This window comes from Bos taurus, chromosome 5, assembly GCF_002263795.3.
Source record: "Bos taurus isolate L1 Dominette 01449 registration number 42190680 breed Hereford chromosome 5, ARS-UCD2.0, whole genome shotgun sequence".
NCBI lineage: Eukaryota > Metazoa > Chordata > Mammalia > Artiodactyla > Bovidae > Bos > Bos taurus.
The window spans coordinates 9,021,724-9,044,384 of record NC_037332.1 but is presented as its reverse complement, the minus strand read 5'-3'; the positions used below and the strand labels follow the sequence as shown (position 1 = coordinate 9,044,384).

Genomic DNA, 22,661 nt, shown 5'->3' with positions numbered 1-22,661 from the left:
ACATCTTGTTTCTAATGTGCTTCATTTTTCAATACGTTTGCATTTGCTGAAATTTATAGCTGAAAAGGGACATGTATTTTTTCTTTTAATGTATAGAATTATAGCTCAAAGGAACAGATTTACAATCGGATTTTTTATTGCAATGTCCTGCCTTAAATAGTTTTGTGGAATTAAAGCACAAAATGCCAGGAGGTGTTAATTTCCATAGGACTAATGTCTCAGAACTAAAAAAAAAAAAAAAAAAAAAGAGTTCATCAAATAAATACTGCAAAATAAATTGTCAGAGAAATTTTGGATGTCTTAATTTGCCAGTGGGTCCAAAGCAGTGAGCTCACTGGTTCAGACTAGTAAACAAGTGACTGGGGACAGGGAATCTTCTGCAATGTCATTTACTTGTAGAACAGCTATGGAAAGTAAGTAAGTGTGTACAATCGGCTGCTTCTGCTGCTAAGTCGCTTCAGTCGTGTCCGACTCTGTGCGACCCCATAGATGGCAGCCCACCAGGCTCCCCCGTCCCTGGGATTCTCCAGGCAAGAACACTGGAGTGGGTTGCCACAATCTGCTGACATGCGGAAATATATATAAGAAAGGTTATGTGAAAACTGTGAACTGATGTGAGGATGGTGGGATTATTGGCAGTTAAAAAACTGGCCTATATTATACAGTAGCTTCTAGCCACAGGCACCTGCTTAGTCGCTTCAGTCGTTTCGGACTCTCTGCGACCCTACGGACCATGGCCTGCCAGGCTCCTCCGTCTATGGGATTCTCCAGGCAAGAATACTGGAAGGGTTGCCGTTTCCTCCCCGACAGGTAGCTGATTAAATTTAAATAAATTAAAATCGAAGTCCCCTGTTACAGTAGTGGCTAAGGTGCTCATGGCCCACCTATGGCTGGTGGCTACCGGACTGGACAACACCGATATTCCCATCCTTACAGAGTTCTGTTGGAGCATTAGATACATTTTCTAATAAAATGCTAATTTGAAGAGAAGGGAATATTAGTATTGTGAATAATAATGGTGGGAACCATATCCTGAGTGTTCGAATGTGCTTAACACTGTTCCAGATGCTTCTACATGCTTCTCGCTTCGCCTGGGTTCTGTTATTATTCCTGTTTTACACACGAGCCTCAGTTTCCTTTTCTTATTTAACTATTTCTTTATTGGCTGTGCTGAGTCCTCGCTGCCGCGTGCCGGCTTTCCCTAGTTCTGGCAAGCGGGGGCTGCTCGCTAGTTGTGGTGCGAGGGCGTCTCATTGCAGTGGCTGCTCTTGTCCCGGGGAACGGACTCAAGCGTGCGGCTTCAGTAGCGGCAGCTCATGGGCTTAGTTGCCCTGTGGCATGTAGAATCGTCCTGCACCAGGGATCGACCCTGTGTCCCCTGCATTGGCAGTTGGATTCTTAGCCCTTGGACCACCAGGCAAGCCCCCAGTTTCCTTATACGTATATAAAACTGGGGTAATAATGGTGCTTCTTTCACAGCATAAGGATTAAATGAGCTTATGCAGGTAAAGTGCATAAGTATGTACCTTGGGCCTATGTACAAAATAAGTATACAATAAATGTGGCTATTATATTAACTTTCTTCATGGAATAAAAGAGTGATTCATTCTTAAAGTACTGTATTTTAAGAATGGATTAAAAGTAAAAATATGCAACTGAAGACTATTTGCTGACTTTTGTGATTCTGAACCTGTAGAAAGTTCCATGCTGTAGTTTTTAAATTGCCCACCCTTCATCTTTCCTTCAAGTCACGAGCAAATTTCCATAGGACTGAAAAGATAGACCCACATCAAATATTTTATAAAGTTTAAAAATAGTGTTGCTTTAACCAATTTGACTCTCTGCCACCCATTAAAAGTTAGTAAAAATAGCCTATAATTAGTGGATGTGAACTTTGGATCCAATAGCCTAACTATGGACTATGAGATAAGAAAACCTAAGCATATTTAAGAATTGCTAAGTAATAAGTGAAAGTGAAAGTTGCTCAGTTGTGTCCGACTCTATGTGACCCCATGGACTATGCAGTCCATGGAAGTCTCTAAACCAGGATACTGGAGTGGGTAGCCTTTGCCTTCTCCAGGGGATCTTCCCAACCCAGGGATCGAACCCAGGTCTGCCTCATTGCAGGCAGGTTCTTTACCAGCTGAGCCACAAGGGAAGCCCTAAGTAGTAAGATTATATGCTATCTCTGTGGCTACATGTAGATCCTATTTTGAACCTATTAACTGCAAGGTCTTTTAATAGAATACTTCCAATCATAATAAATATTATCTAGCAAATTAAGGTTCCTTCTTTACAAAAATAACCATCCATTCCAACTCAGAAACAGGAATCTGAATTTAAACAATTGAAAATACAACTTGACCTAATTTTTCTACTGGTAAAAGATTAATTATGCTGCATATCTAGCATCAACCAAGATATTTCTTTTCTCACTTTTTATTTTTATTTTTTGCTACAAAGAGGTGATAATGAGAAATACTGTGGCTTGAGAGTCAAAAGTTAAAGCTCATTTTTTCTTGACCCTTTAACTGTTGTGGATGTACTTTTTGAATTAGCAGAGTTGTTCTGTTGGTGTTCTTTTTCCTACTTTATTTCTGCTCACCAGAATGCTGCTGCTTTTGCTGATGAAGCAGCGTATCCTATGCTGTGTATTTCATCATTTCCCTCTTCACGTAGCTTGAGCATCTAATGTGCATGGAGTAAGGATGGCAGTTCAAGTAGAGACATGTGCACTGAGAGTTTACAAGGTCTGTGTGTTTAATTTATGCGGTCTGAAGAAACGAAATCGAAGGGGAAGACAAAATATGTTTAACATTACCTGGATTTGCTCAAAGGGTACTTCAAAGCTGAATGACTCATTGTAGTAGGGGTTAAGTGTATTCTTTTTAATTGTTGTCTTTTTCTTCTTCAGCCTCTTGCCATTCTGCATCAGATGAATCTTCACATAAGGATCTGAAAAATAGAAACAAAAACTTTAGGAGATCAGAGACACATATTTTAGATTATAATTGAGTTTATAAAAAGTAAGTGTTTCATATAGGAAAGTAATTGTGTAGCATATGTTTAGTATTTTTAAAAATTTCAAGTGTTTCTTGTTGAAAGATTTTAAGTAACCTATGGGCCATGTATTTTTGGTCATGATATCTCAATGTTTGTAGTTGGATTTAGGAGATGAGAGCAGTGGTGTGCTGGCAAACCTCCTTTTTGGGGAAAAAAAAAAAGTCTTGATGTAGCATTTGCTAATGTTCATGGTATAAATATTCTTAGCATGGCCAATTTCAAGCTAACTGTTTAACAACTGGCTTAGTAAATTCCTGAAAATTTAGCAGTTGGCTCTTGTAAGCTGGCAAGAAACCGGCTGCAGTATACCACTGCATGGAATAAAATTCTTGACAGAGAGGACAAAGGAGCCGTTTCGTTCTTTCACTTACTCATTTGCTCAAACAATAATAGGCCCTAGGGGTATAGATGTAAACAAACCAGACTATCCCTGTTTTCAGGATAGAACTTCAGACTTGTGGGAGAAATAGACAATGAACTTGAAGAGAAATACATGTGAAAGTATAACTTGAGAAGAGTGCTCTGGAAGAAAAGAGCAGATTGATGTATGATAGAGACTCCCGGGGTGGTATGGTGAGGATGAGGGAGGAATGGAATCATATAGTTAGATCACTTAGGTAAGACCTTTCTGCAGAGGGAACACTGACAGTGAGATGTGAATACTGAAGGGCGAGAAGAGGCTGTGTGTCTGAGTGTGCGTGTGTGTGTGTGAGAGAGAGATACCCAGGATCTGTGCCAGAACATTTCTAGGTAGAAAAGAGCTTCAAGGGTTCAAGAAAAAGCGAATAAGCTGGTAGCACCCCCAAAAGTAATGAGAAAAGGAGCAGGGGAAAGATTCCCTTGGCAGTTTCCCAAGTCTCATTGCTAGGTAAGACAATGGATGGATAAGATGGTTCGCATTACTAACAGATGAATGACCCCCCTACAGGTTATCAAGAACCAATGCCCAAGTTTGATAATAAAATCTACTGTTTTCTGAAACATTTTTCCGTCTGATAGGCAATGCATGTTCATTATAGAAAAATATCAGGGGGCAATGATAAACAAAAAGAGGAAGAAATCATCCATGATTTTACTCCCCTGCCATGCCTTCCAAAATTTCTTTCCTTTCTTTCAGAACATGGAGAGCTGTAAAAAAACTTCACAGATATTCTACTCTAATGCCCATGTACTTTTAGAATGTACAGCTGCAGACCAGAGAAGGTGGTTTTTATACCCCTCTTCCAATCCTCCAGTAGAACATAACTTCTGAAGGACAGAAAATTTGTCTGCTGTACTCACTAATTGAATTTACTAAACAGTATCCAGAAGTATTCAATTTTTGTTGAATAAATAAGTGGAACTTATTTAGGGCCTAATAATCTGGGCCTCCTTACCTTTACTTCTCTGTCTTCCCATTGCCCCAAAGCCCAGATTACTTAAATACGTGTAGTCTGCGTTCTTTGTTTTTAATGTTACATCCAGTCAAGGGGCTTGCAATTAAGATTTTAGTCAAAATGAAGAATATCTTTAAAAGCCAGATCAAGAAATGAGAAACCATATGTGTCAACTAAATAGTTGGTCAGTTAAAAAAAGTCCGCTGTGAATACTTGCCAATGAAGAGGAAAATGAGAAAAGCCTGCTGCTCTCAGGCAACGCTGATTTTTGGTACAGAGACCTGGCTTGCCTACCAAGCTGCCCGTCTCCTCCATCGCAGCCCCTTACACTGTATAAAGATGGTCAAGCCTCCAGTTGCACCTTGGCACTGACAAAATACCGTGGTACTAAACACTCCCAAATCAGCGTTGATGGCTCCTATGTTCACGTGTGGAAACTCCATCAACCTAAGGCACAGGCTTTTGCAAGACAAGCATGGTGACTGTACGTTTATTCCTTTAACACAGTAAATGACCAGCAAATTCCTTGTGCATCTGCCTTTTGAGCAAGCAAATTAAAAACCAAGATCCTTTCAGATTTCAACATGATCTCTGATGTGACCAACGCCTGCAGGAGAACAAGGTGACTCAGAAAAACTGATTAGTTAGGTTCTCACTGACTGAGGGGGCCAGGTGTGAGCTAACAACTGAGTAACAGGAAAGAGTCAGTCATCTGAAGTCAGTCATCTGAACCAGCCAGAAGGAACCGTACGTGCAGAGCCCCATGTCGCTCGCCTTTCCTCCTGTTTGTGTATCAAGAAGGCAAGGGGGAGGGAGGGGGGTGGTGAGGTCAGGGATGTAACACTGTCAAAAGCAGAATCTGCCATTCCCACCCCAATTCAGAGGTATTCTATAACTTAATGACCCCTCCAGAGGGCTGGAACAGGAGCAGGTTTGGGGCAGTATGAATGGGCAGAGGGAGGCTTTGCCTTTGCAGATTCCTCCTGATACAGGCACCAAAACCACTTACTTTATAGCCAAAATTCCCAGCTTAATCATAACCAAGACTGGCAGGAACTCAAAGGTCTTTTTCTCTTTTTTTCTTCCCAGATTTATTGAGATATAGTTGACACATAACATTGTGTAAGTTTAAGGTGTACAATGTGACGACTTGACGTACATATGAGAAGTGATTACCACAATAAGGTTAGTTAACACAACTGTCAGTTCACATAATTACAACTTTTTTTGGTGGTAAGAACATTTAAGCTCTACTATCTTATTAGCAACTTTCAAGTATAGAACACAACACTGTCAGCATGCTGTCCATTGGATCCCCAGAACTGACTCATCTTGTAACTAGAAGTTTGTACCCCTTGATCAACAACTCCTCACTTCCCTGGCTCCTCAGGCCCTGGCAATCACTATTCTACTTTCTGCTTCTAGGAGTCTTTCTTTTTAAAAAATAGACTCCACATCCACATAAAAGGGAGGTAATACAGCATTTGTCTTTCTCTATCTGACCTATTTCTCTTAGCATAATGCCCTTGAAGTCCATCCGTGTTGTCGTCTTTTCTTTGTGTGGCTGAATAATATTCTGTCATATCTATCACACTTTCATTATCCATTTATCAGTTGACAAACATATAGGTTGCCTACATGTCTTGGCAACTGTGAGTAATGCTGCAGAGGACATGGGACTGCAGACATCTTTTTGAGATAGTGATTTCCTTTACTTCAGATGCATACCCAGGAGTGGAATTGCTGCATCATATGGTATCTCTGTTTTTAATTTATCTCGAGGAAACTCCATACTGTTTTCCATAGTGGCTGCACCAACTTATGTTCCCACCAGCAGTGCATGAGGGTCCCCTTTTCTTCACATCTTGAGCGCTTGTACTTCTTGTCTTGCTGATGATAGCTATTCTAGTAGGTGTGGCTTTGATTTTTATTGCCCTGATTATTAGTGATGATTAGCACTGGATCTAATCATCACTAATCATCCATTTTTTCCTGGATCTGTTGGTAATTTGTGTATCTTCTCTGAAAAAATATCATTCTAACCTCTGCCCGTTTTTAATTGGATTAAAAAAAAATTCTACTTTTATTTGTTGCTGTTGAGATGTATGAGTTTCTTATATATTTTGGATGTTAGCCCCTTATCTGACATATGGTTTGCAAATATTTTATCCCACTCCACAGGTTGTCAGAAGTCCTCTTTTTCAATGTTTGTGCCTGGATTAAATCTTGACTGTCTAAGCCCAACAGCTTATGTACCCAAGGTGGTCACATTTGAGCATCTTCTTTGTCCAGCCATCCAAAGTCTTACATTAATTCTCCAATTTCTCTACTCTTCTTCATTTTCATCCACTCTTTGGCTTGATTTCATAAATGTCCTCTGGTTGAAGTCTTGCCCTGGATTCTGGTCCCTTTGGAGATGGCCCTAATCTCTTGATTAGTTCACTAGCAACTTCTTTGGGAACCTAGACCTTGCTCCTGTCTCCCTAAGTATGGCTGAGACTTCTTAATGGAAATATACCCACGTAACTATGAGACACACCCATGCTTTAAGGACACGCACACTTTTTATAGTAAGGATCACCTCTTCTGTAAAGTAGAACTCTGCATACTTATATTTGCTCTGTTTTGGGGACTGGTCCACAAAGCAAATCCTTGTCAGTTTAGCTTCTTAATGGTTTAGAAATCCTGGCCATTGCATGACAAGACATAATTTTATGGAAATGATAAAATAGGCAGTCATGAGACTCCTAGGGATCAAGACCATCCCCATGGAAAAGAAATGCAAAAAAGCAAAATGGCTGTCTGAGGAGGCCTTACAATTAGCTGTGAAAAGAGAAGTGAAAAGCAAAGAAGAAAAGGAAAGATATAAGCATCTGAATGCAGAGTTCCAAAGAATAGCAAGAAGGCATAAGAAAGCCTTCTTCAGCGATCAAAGCAAAGAAATAGAGGAAAACAACAGAATGGGAAAGACTAGAGATCTCTTCAAGAAAATTAGAGATACCAAGGGAACATTTCATGCAAAGATGGGCTCGATAAAGGACAGAAATGGTATGGACCTAACAGAAGCAGAAGGTATTAAGAAGAGATGGCAAGAATACACAGAAGAACTGTACAAAAAGATCGTCATGACCCAGATAATCACGATGGTGTGATCACTGACCTAGAGCCAGACATCCTGGAATGTGAAGTCAAGGGGGCCTTAGAAAGCATCACTACGAACAAAGCTAGTGGAGGTGATGGAATTCCAGTTGAGCTATTTCAAATCCTGAAAGATGATGCTGTGAAAGTGCTGCACTCAGTATGCCAGCAAATTTGGAAAACTCAGCAGTGGCCACAGGACTGGAAAAGGGCAGTATTCATTCCAATCCCAAAGAAAGGCAATGCCAAAGAATGCTCAAACTACCGCACAGTTGCACTCATCTCACACGCTACTAAAGTAATGCTCAAAATTCTCCAAGCCAGGCATCAGTAATATGTGAACCGTGAACTTCCAGATGTTCAAGCTGGTTTTAGAAAAGGCAGAGGAACCAGAGATCAAATTGCCAACATCCATTGGATCATGGAAAAAGCAAGAGAATTCCAGAAAAACATCTATTTCTGCTTTCTTGACTATGCCAAAGCCTTTGACTGTGTGGATCACAATAAACTGTAGAAAATTCTGAAAGAGATGGGAATACCAGACCACCTGATCTGCCTCTTGAGAAATTTGTATGCAGGTCAGGAAGCAACAGTTAGAACTGGACATGGAACAACAGACTGGTTCCAAATAGGAAAAGGAGTACGTCAAGGCTGTGTATTGTCACCCTGCTTATTTAACTTCTATGCAGAGTACATCATGAGAAACGCTGGACTGGAAGAAACACAAGCTGGAATCAAGATTGCCAGGAGAAATATCCATAACCTCAGATGTGCAGATGACACCACCCTTATGGCAGAAAGTGAAGAGGAACTCAAAAGCCTCTTGATGAAAGTGAAAGTGGAGAGTGAAAAAGTTGCCTTAAAGCTCAACATTCAGAAAACAAAGATCATGGCATCCGGTCCCATCACTTCATGGGAAATAGATGGGGAAAGAGTGGAAACAGTGTCTGACTTTATTTTTTTGGGCTCCAAAATCACTGTAGATGATGACTGCAGCTATGAAATTAAAAGACGCTTATCCTTGGAAGGAAAGTTATGACCAACCTAAATAGCATATTCAAAAGCAGAGACATTACTTTGCAAACAAAGGTCCGTCTAGTCAAGGCTATGGTTTTTCCAGTGGTCATGTATGGATGTGAGAGTTGGACTGTGAAGAAGGCTGAGCACCAAAGAACTGATGCTTTTGAACTGTGGTGTTGGAGAAGACTCTTGAGAGTCCCTTGGACTGCAAGGAGATCCAACCAGTCCATTCTAAAGGAGATCAGTCCTGAGTGTTCTTTGGAAGGAATGATGCTAAGCTGAAACTCCAGTACTTTGGCCACCTCATGCGAAGAGTTGACTCATTGGAAAAGACTCTGATGCTGGGAGGGATTGGGGGCAGGAGGAGAAGGGGACGACAGAGGATGAGATGGCTGGATGGCATCACTGACTCGATGGACGTGAGTCTGAGTGAACTCCGGGAGTTGGTGATGGATAGGAAGGCCTGGCGTGCTGCGATTCATGGGGTCGCAAAGAGTCGGACACGACTGAGTGACTGAACTGAACTGGACTGAACTGAACTGAATGAGACTCCCTAACGTTGCCATTGCTCTTGAGTACAACTACTAGACACCATGCGTGGCATCCAAATATCCATTAGGTTTTTGTAAGCCTGTAAATACCACAGGGGGATAGGCAAGCTACAAAGTTGGGCTGCTGTCCTCAGGAACTCCATATGTCTATGACTACACTGCTTATATTCTGTTCCCGGAACAAGTGCTCATGGAACCCTTCATGATCTAAATACTGACAGCCCTCCTTCAACACCATTTCGATAATCCCTATTGCTATTGAAACAGGTGCAAGACTTGGGACAGTTGGCTTTTTATTTGTTTAATTTATCCTAAAAAGGGGGTGGGATCTTTTTGTTTTTCTAACTGTGGTAGAAATGAAGAGCTCTTTTCTGATATCTACCTAGTCTCTAATAGTATATGTTTCTAACTTTTCAGTGCTAGAAAATGATGAGCTAGCATTAGAAAGAAGGTTCTTCCCGCCCAACGATAAACTGCAGTTACAAAGAGTGCAGATTCATTGCCGCATTTTGGGTGATTTTCAGGTGTATCATCTGGTCTTGTTCTCACTACCGCTACCTTCAGTCACCATTTGTCAGGCTCTCTTTTTTTCTGAAATCAGTCTAACTGAACTCTACCTCCTTCTGTCATAATAGTTGTTGTAACTTGGGAGAATTTTAGAACACTGTAGTAAAATCACCCCCAAACTTTTATATGTTGACAGTCCTCTTTCATATAAAATTTAGGTTTTTTGTTCCTAACAAAAACAATTATAGAAGGCAGAGAGATATTTCCCTCAAAAGATAGCCATATCCTAACCCTCGGAGTTTGTTAATATGTCACCTTATATAGCAAAAGAGACTTTGCAAATGTAATTAAGGTTAAGGATCTTGAGATGAGAGGGTTGTCTAAGAGGACCCAGTCTAGTCATGTGAGAAAACAGAGGCCCTTTTCTGGTTGTGGTCAGAAAGAGATGTAACAATAGAAGACGGGTGCAGAGACAAACCACACTGCTGGCTTTGGAGATGGGGAAAGGGGCCACCAGCCACAGAATGCAGGTCACCTCTAGAAGCTGGGCATGCACACACTGCATATTTAAAATGGATAGCCAACAGGGACCTGCTGTGCAGCACGTGAAACTCTGCTCGATGTTACGTGGCAGCCTGGATGGGAGGGGAGTCTGGGGGAGAACGGACACACTTGTGTGTCTGGCTGAGCCCCTTCACCACTCACCTGGCAGTGTCACAGCATTCTTAACTGGTTATTCCCCAAGACAAAATAAAAAGGTAAAAAAAAAAAGTTGGAAAAGGCAATGGATTCTTGCCTAAAAGGAACACAATTCTGCTGACACCTTGATTTTAGTCAAGTGAGACCTGTGTCAGACTTCTACAGAGCTATATAAACAAGTATTATTTTTAAAATTAACTTTGTGATTGTTTATCTTGGTAGCAACAGAAAAGTAATACAGCAACCAAAATTGAAGAGATAATTCTGTTGTTTATCTAGCATGGTTTGAGGATGAGAGTTTAATTTAAATAGATCTAGAAAATAATATTTTGGAAAAAACTGATATTCTTTCCAATCTCCTAAAAATTATTACACTGTTATTCAAAGCAAAATCTTTCAAAAATTTGCTTTTTTTGATTAAAATGTTAACATATAGCATGAAATCAAAAGATAATATTTATGTACAGGTGTTTTAGGGTTCTAGGTAAAATTAGTGAAAATGAAATGCTAGCTGAGAATAATTTTTAAAGTAAGATCCATTGCAAGGTTTAATATAATAATCTTCCTTTATATCTGTAGAGTGCGTGAAGGTGATATATGTACAGGCTTCCCTGGTGGCTCAGATGGTAAAGAATCTGCCTGCAGGGCAGGAGACTCAGGTTTGATCCCTGGGTTGGGAAGACCCCCAGCAGAAGGGAATGGCTACCCAATCTAGTATTCTTACCTAGAGAATTCCATGGACAGAAGATCCTGGCAGGCTACAGTCCATGGGGTTTCAAAGAGTTGGACACGACTAAGTGACTAACACTTTCATATAAAACATGTACAATATACATAACATATATGTAACACACAAACATAACATATATATAAACATATTACATATATATGATAAATTATATAATCTCCTTTAATCCGTACAACAATCCCAGTGAAAAAACTGAGGCTTAGAAAGGCTGATTTTTTTTTCCCCAAGAATGTATACCAAGGTCTTCAGACACTGAACCTGCTGCTCTGTGTGATATTTGGAGAAATAAGTTAGCATCCTGTTTATAAGTACAGACCCTGGAGCTAAACTAACTTGAATCTTGGCTGTGCTACCAGCTGTGTAGTTTGGGCAAGTTATTTAAGCTCTTTATTCCATAGTTCCTTCACCTTAAAGTGGTGAGTCTGGTCATACCTCGCTCAGAGAATTGTGAAGATTAAATTGAGTTTCTCTTTTGAAAGTTCTTCAGAATGTACTTGGCACATATTTTATTAATTATTCATATTTATTATAGTGTTGTGAAAGGACTGACATCTAAGTCAGCATCTGTGTGTCAGACCCTCCCCCAAATCACTTTGTACAACTGGTGCCCACCATTAGCAAATGGGAAAAAGTCGTTCCAAGCTGACCCTAGTGCCAGATTTATTTCTGGAAAGAACACCCACGCTGAGCAACTGGTTCATTACTGAAGAATTTACTCCTGTATAAGATGAAAGAGAAGGAGTTTCTTTCTTTTCTACCTGCAGAGATGGTCTTGAGGTGTGTGATGGGAAATGAACCCAACATCCAATATTCCACATCCTCCTGTTCCTGAAGTCAAGACATCAAATGACTCAGAGCTGAGAAGGTGATCTGGAGAGTTCTACCTGCAGTCTTATTACTGTGGTTCTAGGATAGTGTGAGCCAAAACTGTGATTTATGGACCTTTCTTTCCAGATATTGAGCTAATGTGGGTATACTTGGACATATTATGTATGGAGAATCTACTTTCCTGATGCTGCTCGAAATGAGGAAACAGAGAAAAGGAGGCCCTCAGCTTTGAGATTTGTTGTTGGAAATACGGTAATATCCGTTGGTTGTTGGAGAGAGGTAGTGTCTATACCTCCACTCATAATTTTTCTGTGAATTGCTTTTCATTGTGAGAAAAAAATATAGTCTGATTTCTTTCTTCTGCTTCCACCTAGTCTCAAAACTCCTGCATTCTTTTTTCCACTCTTTCCAATCTAGAGCAAAGGATAGGAAATCATGTTAAAGTTGCAGTGAGAGGATTTGCTAAGACACTTATTGTACCTCACCTTGTAGACGGGAGGCTTGCAAGCACTGACTCTGCCAGGTGAAAGGAGTGTTGAGGATCCCAGGATGGTGACCAGATGAATGCGCATGTCTCATTTCCATTTTCAGGGATGAGGATGAAGACCTCCTTTGATTGGTTAGGTGATTACTCGGTCAATTTCAGCTTATGAGCAACTCCGAAGGTGGGAGGGTCATTCTCTGCCAGTTGGGAAGCTTCTTCTCATATGATTTGTGGGGCAGACAGCCTATGGTCTGGGGCCAATCTGTCTTTCATGGTTCCTATTCAGGTGTTAATTTTGAGCGGAAGACTTCTCACATATATCTTCACATTAAATGGTAGGAGTCTCCTTTCTGAAGGGTTTATTCCAACAACCGATTCCTAGTAGTCTGATCTGGCCCTGATGCTCCAATATTTAGCTCTAGGTGAAGTGAGCTATCACTACACATAGTCCTTCAGACTTCGCCTCCCATCCCACTCATCTCCATCTTATCCACCCTGGATACACTGAATCTGCCATCCTCTTTTGCTCAGGGAGTAAGAAGAGTGTTGACACATGGACGCCCCTATTTCCTTGTGTTCCAGATTTCCCTACCATCCACCTTGCTTTACAAAGGCTTGGTTGACTTGATGGCTTTGTCTATGGAAGGGATGAAAATAGGGAGGTTGGGTATGGCAATCAGAAGAAACTCTAGAAGCCCTCACTCTGCCAGGTAATTCTCGATACCACCTTAGCTGGCATTGTTGTGGACTAAATGTGTGTGCTCCCCAGATTTATATGTTAAAATCCTAACCCCTAAGTGTGATGGTATTAAGAGGTGGGGTCTTTGGGAAGTAGTTAGGTCTTGCGGGTGGAGCCTTATAAGAAGAGTCATGATCTTTCTCTATGCCACATGAAGATAGAGTGAGGGGGCAGTTGTTAACCAGGAAGAGAGCCTTTCCTAAGACCCTGACCACGCTGATCTCTCACTTTAAGTGTCTAGGACTGTGAGTAATGAATGTCTGTGGTTTAAGCCACCAAGTCGGTAGTATTCTGTCATAGCAGCCCTACCTACCTATCCACCTACCTACTCACCTATCCATCCATCTATCTTCTGTCTCTCTCCAAACTAAAATGACAGTCTTCCCACTAAACTCTCCCTGGGTTCCCTCTGCTTTTTCTCCAGCATTACTGATCCTTCTTTATTTTCTCCTGTCCCTTCATCTGCCCCAAGATTCTCAAGGACAAATGTTTTCATTTCATTCACATTTGATATTATTTTAGCACACATTTCATAGGCTTTTTCTCTGTATTCCTTTGCTCAGACACCCTGCAGTCCAACCTTATGCTTTCAATATTACTGCTACCTCAGTAAAACAGAGCTTCTGGCCACAGAGTCTGGCACTGGAATGCAATGTTTTCACCAACACTGGTGTCCCTGGCACAGTTTCAACATGTGGAGATACATTCCCAAAAAAGGATAGAGAGTAACCTTGGAGGAAGACTTTGAAACTCAGTATAAAATTCAGTAAATTGTTTTCCTTCAATTACAGGGACACAACTTGGATGAACTTTGCAGAAACATAAGGGCAGCCCACACACTGTACTATAAGGTCATAACTATAACTACCTCAGCTCTGTGATCCTTGGGACAGACACCTACTGATCTCCTCACCTCCCTGTAGGCCTGTTCTTTCGTCAGGAGTCCAGCCTGATCTGGAGCCATCTTTGATCCCTTCTCCATCTCCCATGAACGCTGGGCCACTGGGTGCTGCCCATTTGCCTTCATCTGGTCACTCTCGTTGGTTCTGTCTTTCTAAATGTTGCCATACTCTAAAGGTAAGAAATCTAATCTCTCTTGCTACTGAACCTTCAATGTCAGACCAGTCTTCCTATAATTGTTAAAAGGGCATTTGATCCCATTTTAATGATTCTCATTAAAACCCTTTAATGACTTGCCAGTGTAAAAAAGTCATTAAAGACAGAAAATCTTTCCATGTGAAAGATAGAAGGCAGGAGGAGAAGGGGATGACAGAGGATGAGATGGTTGGATGGCATCACCGACTCAGTGGACATGAGTTTGAGCAAGCTCCAGGAGATAATAAAGGACAGGGAGACCTGGCGTGCTGCAGTCCATGGGGTCACAAAGAGTTGGACACGACTGAGCAACTCAACAACAGCAGCAGCAATGTAAAACGAATTCCAAACTCGATCGTGGCATTCACAGCCCCATCCTGACTTCCATAAACCCTGTGCTGCTCTCCTGGTCGATACTTACTCTTTGTCACAGAGAATTGAAAATGCTCTGTCTTTGAACTGCCGGTCCTTCAACCTGGAATGCCCTTTCTTTCTCTTCCCCTTGTAAATGTGATTTAAAAGTCACCTCTTCCCTGAAGATTTTATTGATGATTTTCTCAGTCAGAACCTTCAGATAAACCTTTCTTTGCCTGGCAGCATTTTCTTTTGTACTGTTGCGAAGCATGCGTCTCTTTCTTTTCGATATTGGAGGACTTCTGTAGTAACCCAGTAACACAAAAACAGTGTTTTTGTGGGGAAATGTGTTTTGAATTCAGAACTACTGGCTTCAGGATGAACTTTGAGGAGACTGTCTCCTTGTAAGAAGGGGGCTCTTTCCATTACTACTCCATACTCGAATGCCCATGAACATGGTCACCCCCTTCTTCCTTCAGGCAGTTCTAATGTCAAATTATGCTAACTTCATAGAAATACAATTGGAAAACAGCTGGCTGTAAGCAATGATCCTTTTGTGTGAGATATAAAGGAGCCACTAGAAGCTTTTTGCATTTTCAATGAGAACTGGAAAGCAGCAGTTCAAAGCGGAATAATGCAAGACGCCTGCAGTTCTCATCTTGACAATTTTGCATAATTATACTGTCTTCTTTCTTAACGACTACAGCGACTGTGGGCCCTTGTAACCACGGCCTTTCCATTTCAACCAGAGACTTGATAAGAAATATCCTCATTTCAGCTGTTTTGTTCAATCCCTTCTGAGCCAGTACCCAGCTTCTCAGTAACTGTAGGTATCATTCCTTTTATCTTTTTCCTCTGCTGTGGATAATGCTCAGTACATTTCAACGCACAATGTTGGAAGAGGAAAGTAGCACATTTATCAAGTACGGTCTCAAATTTCAAGTGACTGAAAACTCATTTCAAAATGGTGTAAATTGTAAAGGTAGCTTATTGACTTATATGATGGAAAAGTCCAAAAGTAAGACTGTGTGGCAAAGATTAATTGTCCCCTAAATCCTTTTCCCCCTTCTTTAAGTTTTTTAAATTAAAAAAGTTATTTTTAATTGAAGGACAATTGCTTTACAATATTGTGTTCATTTCTGCCATACAGCAACATGAATCACGTGTATGTCCCCTCCCTCTAGAATCAGCCATAGGTACATGTATGTCCCCTCCCTCCCGATCCCGCACCTCTAGGTGGTCACAGAGCCCTGGATTGAGTTCCCTGGGTCATAGAGCAAGCTCCCATTGGCAATCTATTTTACATATGGTACTGTATATGTTTGGAGAAGGCAATGGCACCCCACTCCAGTACTCTTGCCTGGAAAATCCTATGGACGGAGGAGCCTGGTGGGCTGCAATCCATGGGGTCGCTAAGAGTCGGACACGACTGAGCGACTTGACTTTCCCTTTTCACTTGCATGTATTGGAGAAGGAAATGGCAACCCACTCGAGTGTTCTTGCCTGGAGACTCCCAGGGACGGGGGAGCCTAGTGGGCTGCCGTCTATGGAGTCGCACAGAGTCGGACATGACTGAAGTGACTTAGCAGCAGCAGCAGCATATATGTTTACTCTCTCCATTCATCCCACTGTCTAATTTGTTTTTACTTTGCATTTTTAAAAACAGATGTATGAAGTTTATTTATTTATTTTTGGTCATGTGATATGGCTTGTGGGATGTTAGTTCCCCAACCAGGGGTTGAACCCATGCCCATAGCAGTGAAAGCATGGTCCTAACCACTGGACTGCCAGGGAACTCCCTCTGCTTCCTTTTTCATCAATAACTCTTTCATCTGCTGCTGCTGCTGCTAAGTCACTTCAGTCGTGTCCAACTCTGTGTGACCCCATAGACAGCAGCCCACCAGGCTTCCCCATCCCTGGGATTCTCCAGGCAAGAACACTGGAGTGGGTTGCCATTTCCTTCTCCAATGCATGAAAGTGAAAAGTGAAAGTGAATTCACTCAGTCATGTCCGACTCTGTGTGACCCCATGGACTTCAGCCTACCAGGCTCCTCCGTCCATGGGATTTTCCAGTCAAGAGTACTGGAGTAGGGTGCCATTGCCTTCTCCAACTCTTTCATCAATAACTCCTTTTTCATCAATAAACTCTTAATTTTACTAAGGCACCATTTCACCCAGCTAGAAATATTTCTCCCAGCCTCTCTTACAACACAGTATGGTCCACCTAACTAACTTTTGGCTATTGGAAGGTGAATGGAAGTGATATATCTCAACTCCATAGCATATCTTTGAAACAGTGGCTCTCAGTGGGGAGCTATTTCATCCTCCAGACATTTTGCAAAATGTCTGGAGGATGAATTTACAACATTTTGCAAAAATGGAGACACTTTAGATTCTCACAACTTGGGGGACGATACAGGCATCCCCCAAGTGGGTGGGTCAAGGTCAGGGATTCTGCTAAACATCCTACAATGTACAGAACAGCTCTTAACAGTAAAGAATCACAACCTCCTAAATATCATTAGGGCTAAAATTGATAAACCCTGCCTTAAAGTAGGGCTTCCCTGGTGGCTCAGATGGTAAAGAATCTGCCTGCAATGTGGGAGGGAAGACCCCCTGGAGCAGGAATAGGCAACCCACTCCAGTAGTTTTTCCTGGAGAATTCCATGGACAGAGGAGCCTGGCGGGCTTTAACATAAGGTTCATGCCCTCTACTTTTCTTTTTTTTTTTCTTGCATCTGGAACATGGGTGTGACAGGAGGGCAGTGACCTCGCTTTTACCTTGCAATGTAAAGACAGTAGGCGGTTGGGGGACAGGACAAGATAGGAAGATCTTGGGCCCCTAAGTGACCTCACAGCCCAGATCTGCCCACTAATCTCACCCACCCACCCAACTGTGGACATGAGGGTGATGAGGAGCTTCAAAGAGCAGTCCCATAGTTTGGAGGCCCTGTGTGGTGGGATCCCTTTGGTACAGCAGTTCCATCTGCTCCCTGCTTAATGCTCCTGACTCCAGCAGGATCAGGGTCCCTGGTTCGCTTGTGTCTCTACCGTTTTCTACAGACTCCTCTGAGAGCTCCACGTGGGCCTCCTCGAGATACCCTAGGCTCTTCTCTTAAGGGTATAAATGACTGTACCAGCTTCAAGTCTCATATCACCACACGATACCATCCAAGGGGAAGAGTCTGTATCAGAATTTCCAGGAAAAGCCCCAAGTTCACTCTGATTGGACAAATACAGATGACCCTATGTTAACCCCTGTGGTGAACATATCACAGTGTGATGAGCTAGGCTAGCTTGGTCCTGAGCATCTGTCTATCCCCAAACCAATCAAGAAGTCCAGGTATCCTACCTTTGGTGTTGGGGGTAGGTGCAACTCTAGTCTAAGCCCAGCGTTAAGTATAGAAGAATATGGTGGTTCCTCAAACAGGAGTTAGAAGGCTCTTACCAAGAATGACGAGAATAGAAATTGGAGGCAACCAACCAACGTTTATTGAGTTTTTCCTAGGGTCTTGAGGATTCCATCTGTGTCTAAACTTGAAAGTGTGCATATGCTTATTTTCAGAGAGATACCCCTTCCCACTTGAGATCAAACTCCTAGGAATGAGCCCATTAAGCACTTGTATAAAGTGGTCCATGACATGAAGCTTATTTTATTTTCCCCTAGAGGAAGGCAGAAAAGTATATGTTTGTGTGTCTTACAATAGACAGATAAATCTAATTATCATTGTATTAAAAAAATAAAGTAGTCCAGCAGTATCAGAGACAGCAGAGTTAAAACATGGCAGATTTAGGATTTAGAGTTTCTCTGCCAACGGCAGCTTTTTCTTGTACGCTGATGGAGTCTTTTATCAGTAAGCCAATCATTAAGCAGTATACAAATAATTAAATAGTAATAGGGTTCACAGAACAGACAATTTCCATTCCCATCACTGGCAGTTACAACACATTTACTTGAGGGAGGTCTTTATAAATAATTTACAAGTACTTAGAGAAGACTACACGGAAGAATTTAGATGGCTTTATAGTTTAAAATGCTCCCTGTAATGGTATAGTAAGGATGCAGCATTAAAAATATATTCTGGGAAAATTTTCCTTCTGAGCCCACAATTTAAAAATGAATTTACATTAGTTAAGTGCAGTGTTTGCTAGAAGAATACAACATTACATAAGTGACTGCCACAAAGGAAAGCAGCCTCATTTTAGTGAGACATCATAAAATGGCAAAGGCTGGTTTAGTTCGTTAACGGTGGCAGAGTGCTCTGAGGAGACAAAAACATAAGTGCAAAATGCTGTTGTTGTGAATTCAATGGAAAGCATTTCTGGTTGTGAAAGAGGAAGCCTCTGAATTCCAACAATCACTTCTGTTGTTGCCAGAATGGACTGTGTGTGACTGCCAGCTTCTTGACTAAAGGTGTAGGAATGCATGTGCGAGACCTATGGAACAGGACCTAGGGAAGGAAGATTTCCCGGACACGGCGTGCTTACAGGCGTAAGAGAACAGTGTGAGGGTCAGGTCCACCCTTGGTGGAGCAAGGGCTTCACTGTGTTTGCAAAACTCAAATCTTTCCTGTTCAGTGCTGAAGGTAAAATTCTTCATCTATAATTCAACACTCTTCTTCCTGAACTTTGGAAAATCTTTCGGGAAGGGCAAACACATGAGAATAGGAATGGTAGTAATTATGTTCGATTCTTTCTGGATGACTACAGAGAGTTTCATGGAATGACCAAGTATTAACTTTATGAGCCGGTTCAAAAAACAAAAACAGCCAAAGGATTCGGCAAAACAAACAAAATTGCAAACAGCAAATTTGACTTGCCTTTTTTTTTTTTGACATTTGGGCTTAGCCTCTTATTTATGCCAGATGAAAGATCACTAGTAAGATACTTTTTTTTTTTTCTCCTTCCTTCCTTTCCTTTCTTTTTACAATTATTAGACATTTCTACTAGATGAAATAACATTGGTAACACTGTTACTGGATAACATTGCTAAGATTTTTAAGCACATGTATTATGATATGACAATAAATGGATGCTACTCCTTAACACATAGAGAAGGTTTCCAGGTAGCTAGCTCAGTCGTGTCCAACTCTTTGGGACCCCATGGACTGTAGCCTACCAGGCTCCTCCCTCCATGGATTCTCCAGGCTCAGCCTGAGTTCAAAATACAAACAACGAGAGAACAGAGCTGCTCTTACACGTGCTGTGGCAGCAGGGCTGCGCTCTGTGGCAGGACCACGTGAGGCTCACCCAGTTCTCAGATGGCTCAGTTGGAATGGATTTCACCCTCATTAACTCCCCATTCCTTGCATGCACTTGCTTTAAAATATCTACGTGTCTTCTAGACATTCTGTTGTCCAAACATTAGAAGGTTTATGGATCGAGACTGTCTGGGATAATGGAGGGAGAGACTTGGAAATGTTCCCATGGAGAGTGGAGGAATTTCTCTCCGTGGCCTCACTTTGAACTACTTCCAGAACCTGTCAAGGGCCTGGGTCTATCTCCGAGGGAGTGGAGGCATGGTCCCTATGTTTTCTTCACTGGAAGCTGCCTCACCGCTTCTTTTTCTGCTTGAAAAAGGAAATGCATTCATGATCTCTACAAGGTTTCTTTCTCCTTCCTGCTCCCTCCTGCTTTTAAGTGACATTGTTAGCCTGTGGGCCTGGATGAACAAGGTGGCTTTCTTTCATCTCTTCTAGAGAAAGAGATACTGTTTTTAAAGACTCATAATATTGTTGATAACTCATGCTTTCCACCACTGTTTGAAGATTTTACTGTATGAATAACGCATGCCCTAGTTTTAAAAGACACAAAACTTTGAGCACCCTGGTTAGCTCTCGTTATTAAGTTTCTTTGTATGAATGTTGATTTCCTTTATCCTTCCAGAGAGATATTTCATTTTGGTTCATTGATGGCCAAATATGGTTCTGTTTTCTAAAGCTGTGACACTGTTTGAAATAAGCGGGTGCTTTGCACGTCAAGAAGATAAGTAGCTTTGCAAGGGAGATCAACTTCTATGTTGGTAATCTGGTTTTCTTACAATATTGTAGGAAGAAAATAAAAATAAACTATGACCTCAATATTATATTGCATATACGAAAATGACACGGAGTAATATAATTCTGTGGTGATTTTTACTGCTTTTTATGAAGCAAATTTGTGATTAAAGTCAATCACTGCATCTCAGTATTTCAGATCTCAGTAAAAACTCATTATAATGTTATTGTACACACTGAGTTCTTTGGAATTGACATCATCTAGGATACTTCATCCCTAATCATGGAGAAATTAGAGTTGGGGCCTTTGAGTTAGTCAGATTCTTAATACAGAAAGTTTGGTTTCTGTGGGTTGGTTTAATTCTTTTCAAGATTCCAGAGCCATACACTAAATGGCCACAGAGATGGCCCAGAGGTATAAATGTTAGGGTGACTATTTTCCCCACATTTTCCATTTTCTTGAATCACAGATATTCTGTAGGCTGACATCTTTCACTTTGATGACTTTCGGTTTAACATAAGTGGTTATTTTGGTTTTTTTCTTGACATTATTCCTTAGCTCTGTGGTATCGAATTCATTCACTTATTCATTTATCTGTTCATTTATTCACTCGGCTGCTCAGTTTCTCACTTACTGAGCTCACTAGTGTACCAGGCACTCATCTTTTAGCCAGTGTCCTGTTCAATCCTGTACTCTCCTGCCTGGCACGGAGCCTGGCACATGGTAAGAATCCAGTAACATTTGCTAAATGATTGCATCAGTCAGTGAGGTATAAACACCTGTTGAGCAACTCTCAGGGAACAGGGTGTGCACATACAGAAAACTATAGAACCCAGTTAGTCCTTCAAAGAGCTCACAGTTAGTTAGAAAGGGAAGGCAGAAATTCCTGAAGAGTTTAAATCAACTCATAGCTTCTGTAGTAGGAGAGATAGTGTAAGACGGTATATGTTTTCTTGCTAAATGATTCGTATGGAGATGACTGTGAGAGGAGTTCAGAGCAGATGGACATCCTTCACTTGGTTGAAAACGCTTGGTTTGAATTCAAAGCTCTACACTCAGGGCATCCAAACAAGTGTCATAAAGAGAGAAGCCACCTTTAGTCCTAAAAATCAGCAGCTCTTATGTCCTCTTTTCCTTCCGCCTCCGCATATAGATGTACAATTTCACAAAACGCCAATACAGTGGTATTTGGATGGTGTTTATGCTCGTGTAGAGAAGCAAAAAGGCACTGGATGGATTGTCTTTCTTTGAACTTATTTTTTTTTCCTTGGCCTTTTCTAGTCTTTCTGAGCACAGTGGAATTTCATGGTTACCCTAATGTGATTTTCATAAACAGGCAATCCGTACATCTTAAGATGGTTTAAATGAAATGGAATTTTGTATGATATGCAGAATTCTACAAATAGCAGGATGCATATATACCTGCTTGTAACGTTTGCAGGGTTGAGGTTAAAACTACAAACGCAAGTGCATGTACCGCGTGTCTAAAGTGTTACATGTTGTGAAGTGAAGTGAAAGTGTTAGTCGCTTAGTTGTGTCTGATTCTTTGTGATGCCATAGGCTGTAGTCCGCCAGGCTCCTCTCTCCATGGGATTCTCCAGGCAAGAATACTGGAGTGGGTTGCCACTCCCTTCTCGAGGGGATCTTCCCGACCCAGGGATTGAACCAGGGTCTCCTGCTTTGCAGGTAGATTCGTTACCATCTGAGTCAGCAGGGAAGCCCAAGTGTTGTAAACTAAGATGCAAACTGTTAAAATACGTAGTTTCTATTCTCATATATTGACAAATAAATGTCGATAATAACCAGGCAATCCAGCTTTAAATCAAGAATTCTGAACCCTGGGGCTCAGCAGTGGAAACAGCCTTCTTTTCCCCTCACTAAACTCCCATGGACACCCTAAGAAATTTCATATATACTTATGAGGACACCCCAGCCTGCATGTCCCGGTGTCATTCAGCAGCCCCCGAAGGCTGCTCCTCAGCCATGGGGCGTGTACCTGCCTTCAGGTGGCACCCAGAGCCTGGTCCACAGCGGAGTGCTGGCTGCACCCTGAGGGGCACAT

At 41.5% G+C, this 22,661-nt stretch overlaps 1 protein-coding gene and 1 long non-coding RNA gene across 10 annotated transcripts in view; one reads left to right on the top strand and one right to left on the bottom strand.

Annotated features, from left to right (window-relative positions):
• Positions 1-22,661, bottom strand: part of SYT1 (synaptotagmin 1) — a 608,923-nt gene that overhangs the window by 5,820 nt on the left and 580,442 nt on the right. For all 9 annotated transcript variants that reach the window (XM_059886099.1, XM_059886101.1, XM_059886096.1 and 6 more), the window contains 1 exon segment: positions 2,822-2,955. In XM_059886099.1, the coding sequence (XP_059742082.1) occupies positions 2,822-2,955 (134 nt within the window).
• Positions 13,788-22,661, top strand: part of LOC104972334 (uncharacterized) — a 43,904-nt gene continuing 35,030 nt past the window's right edge. Inside the window, exon 1 of the long non-coding RNA XR_806500.4 lies at positions 13,788-14,230. This is a non-coding gene — a long non-coding RNA (uncharacterized lncRNA). The remainder of the gene's footprint in view (positions 14,231-22,661) is intronic.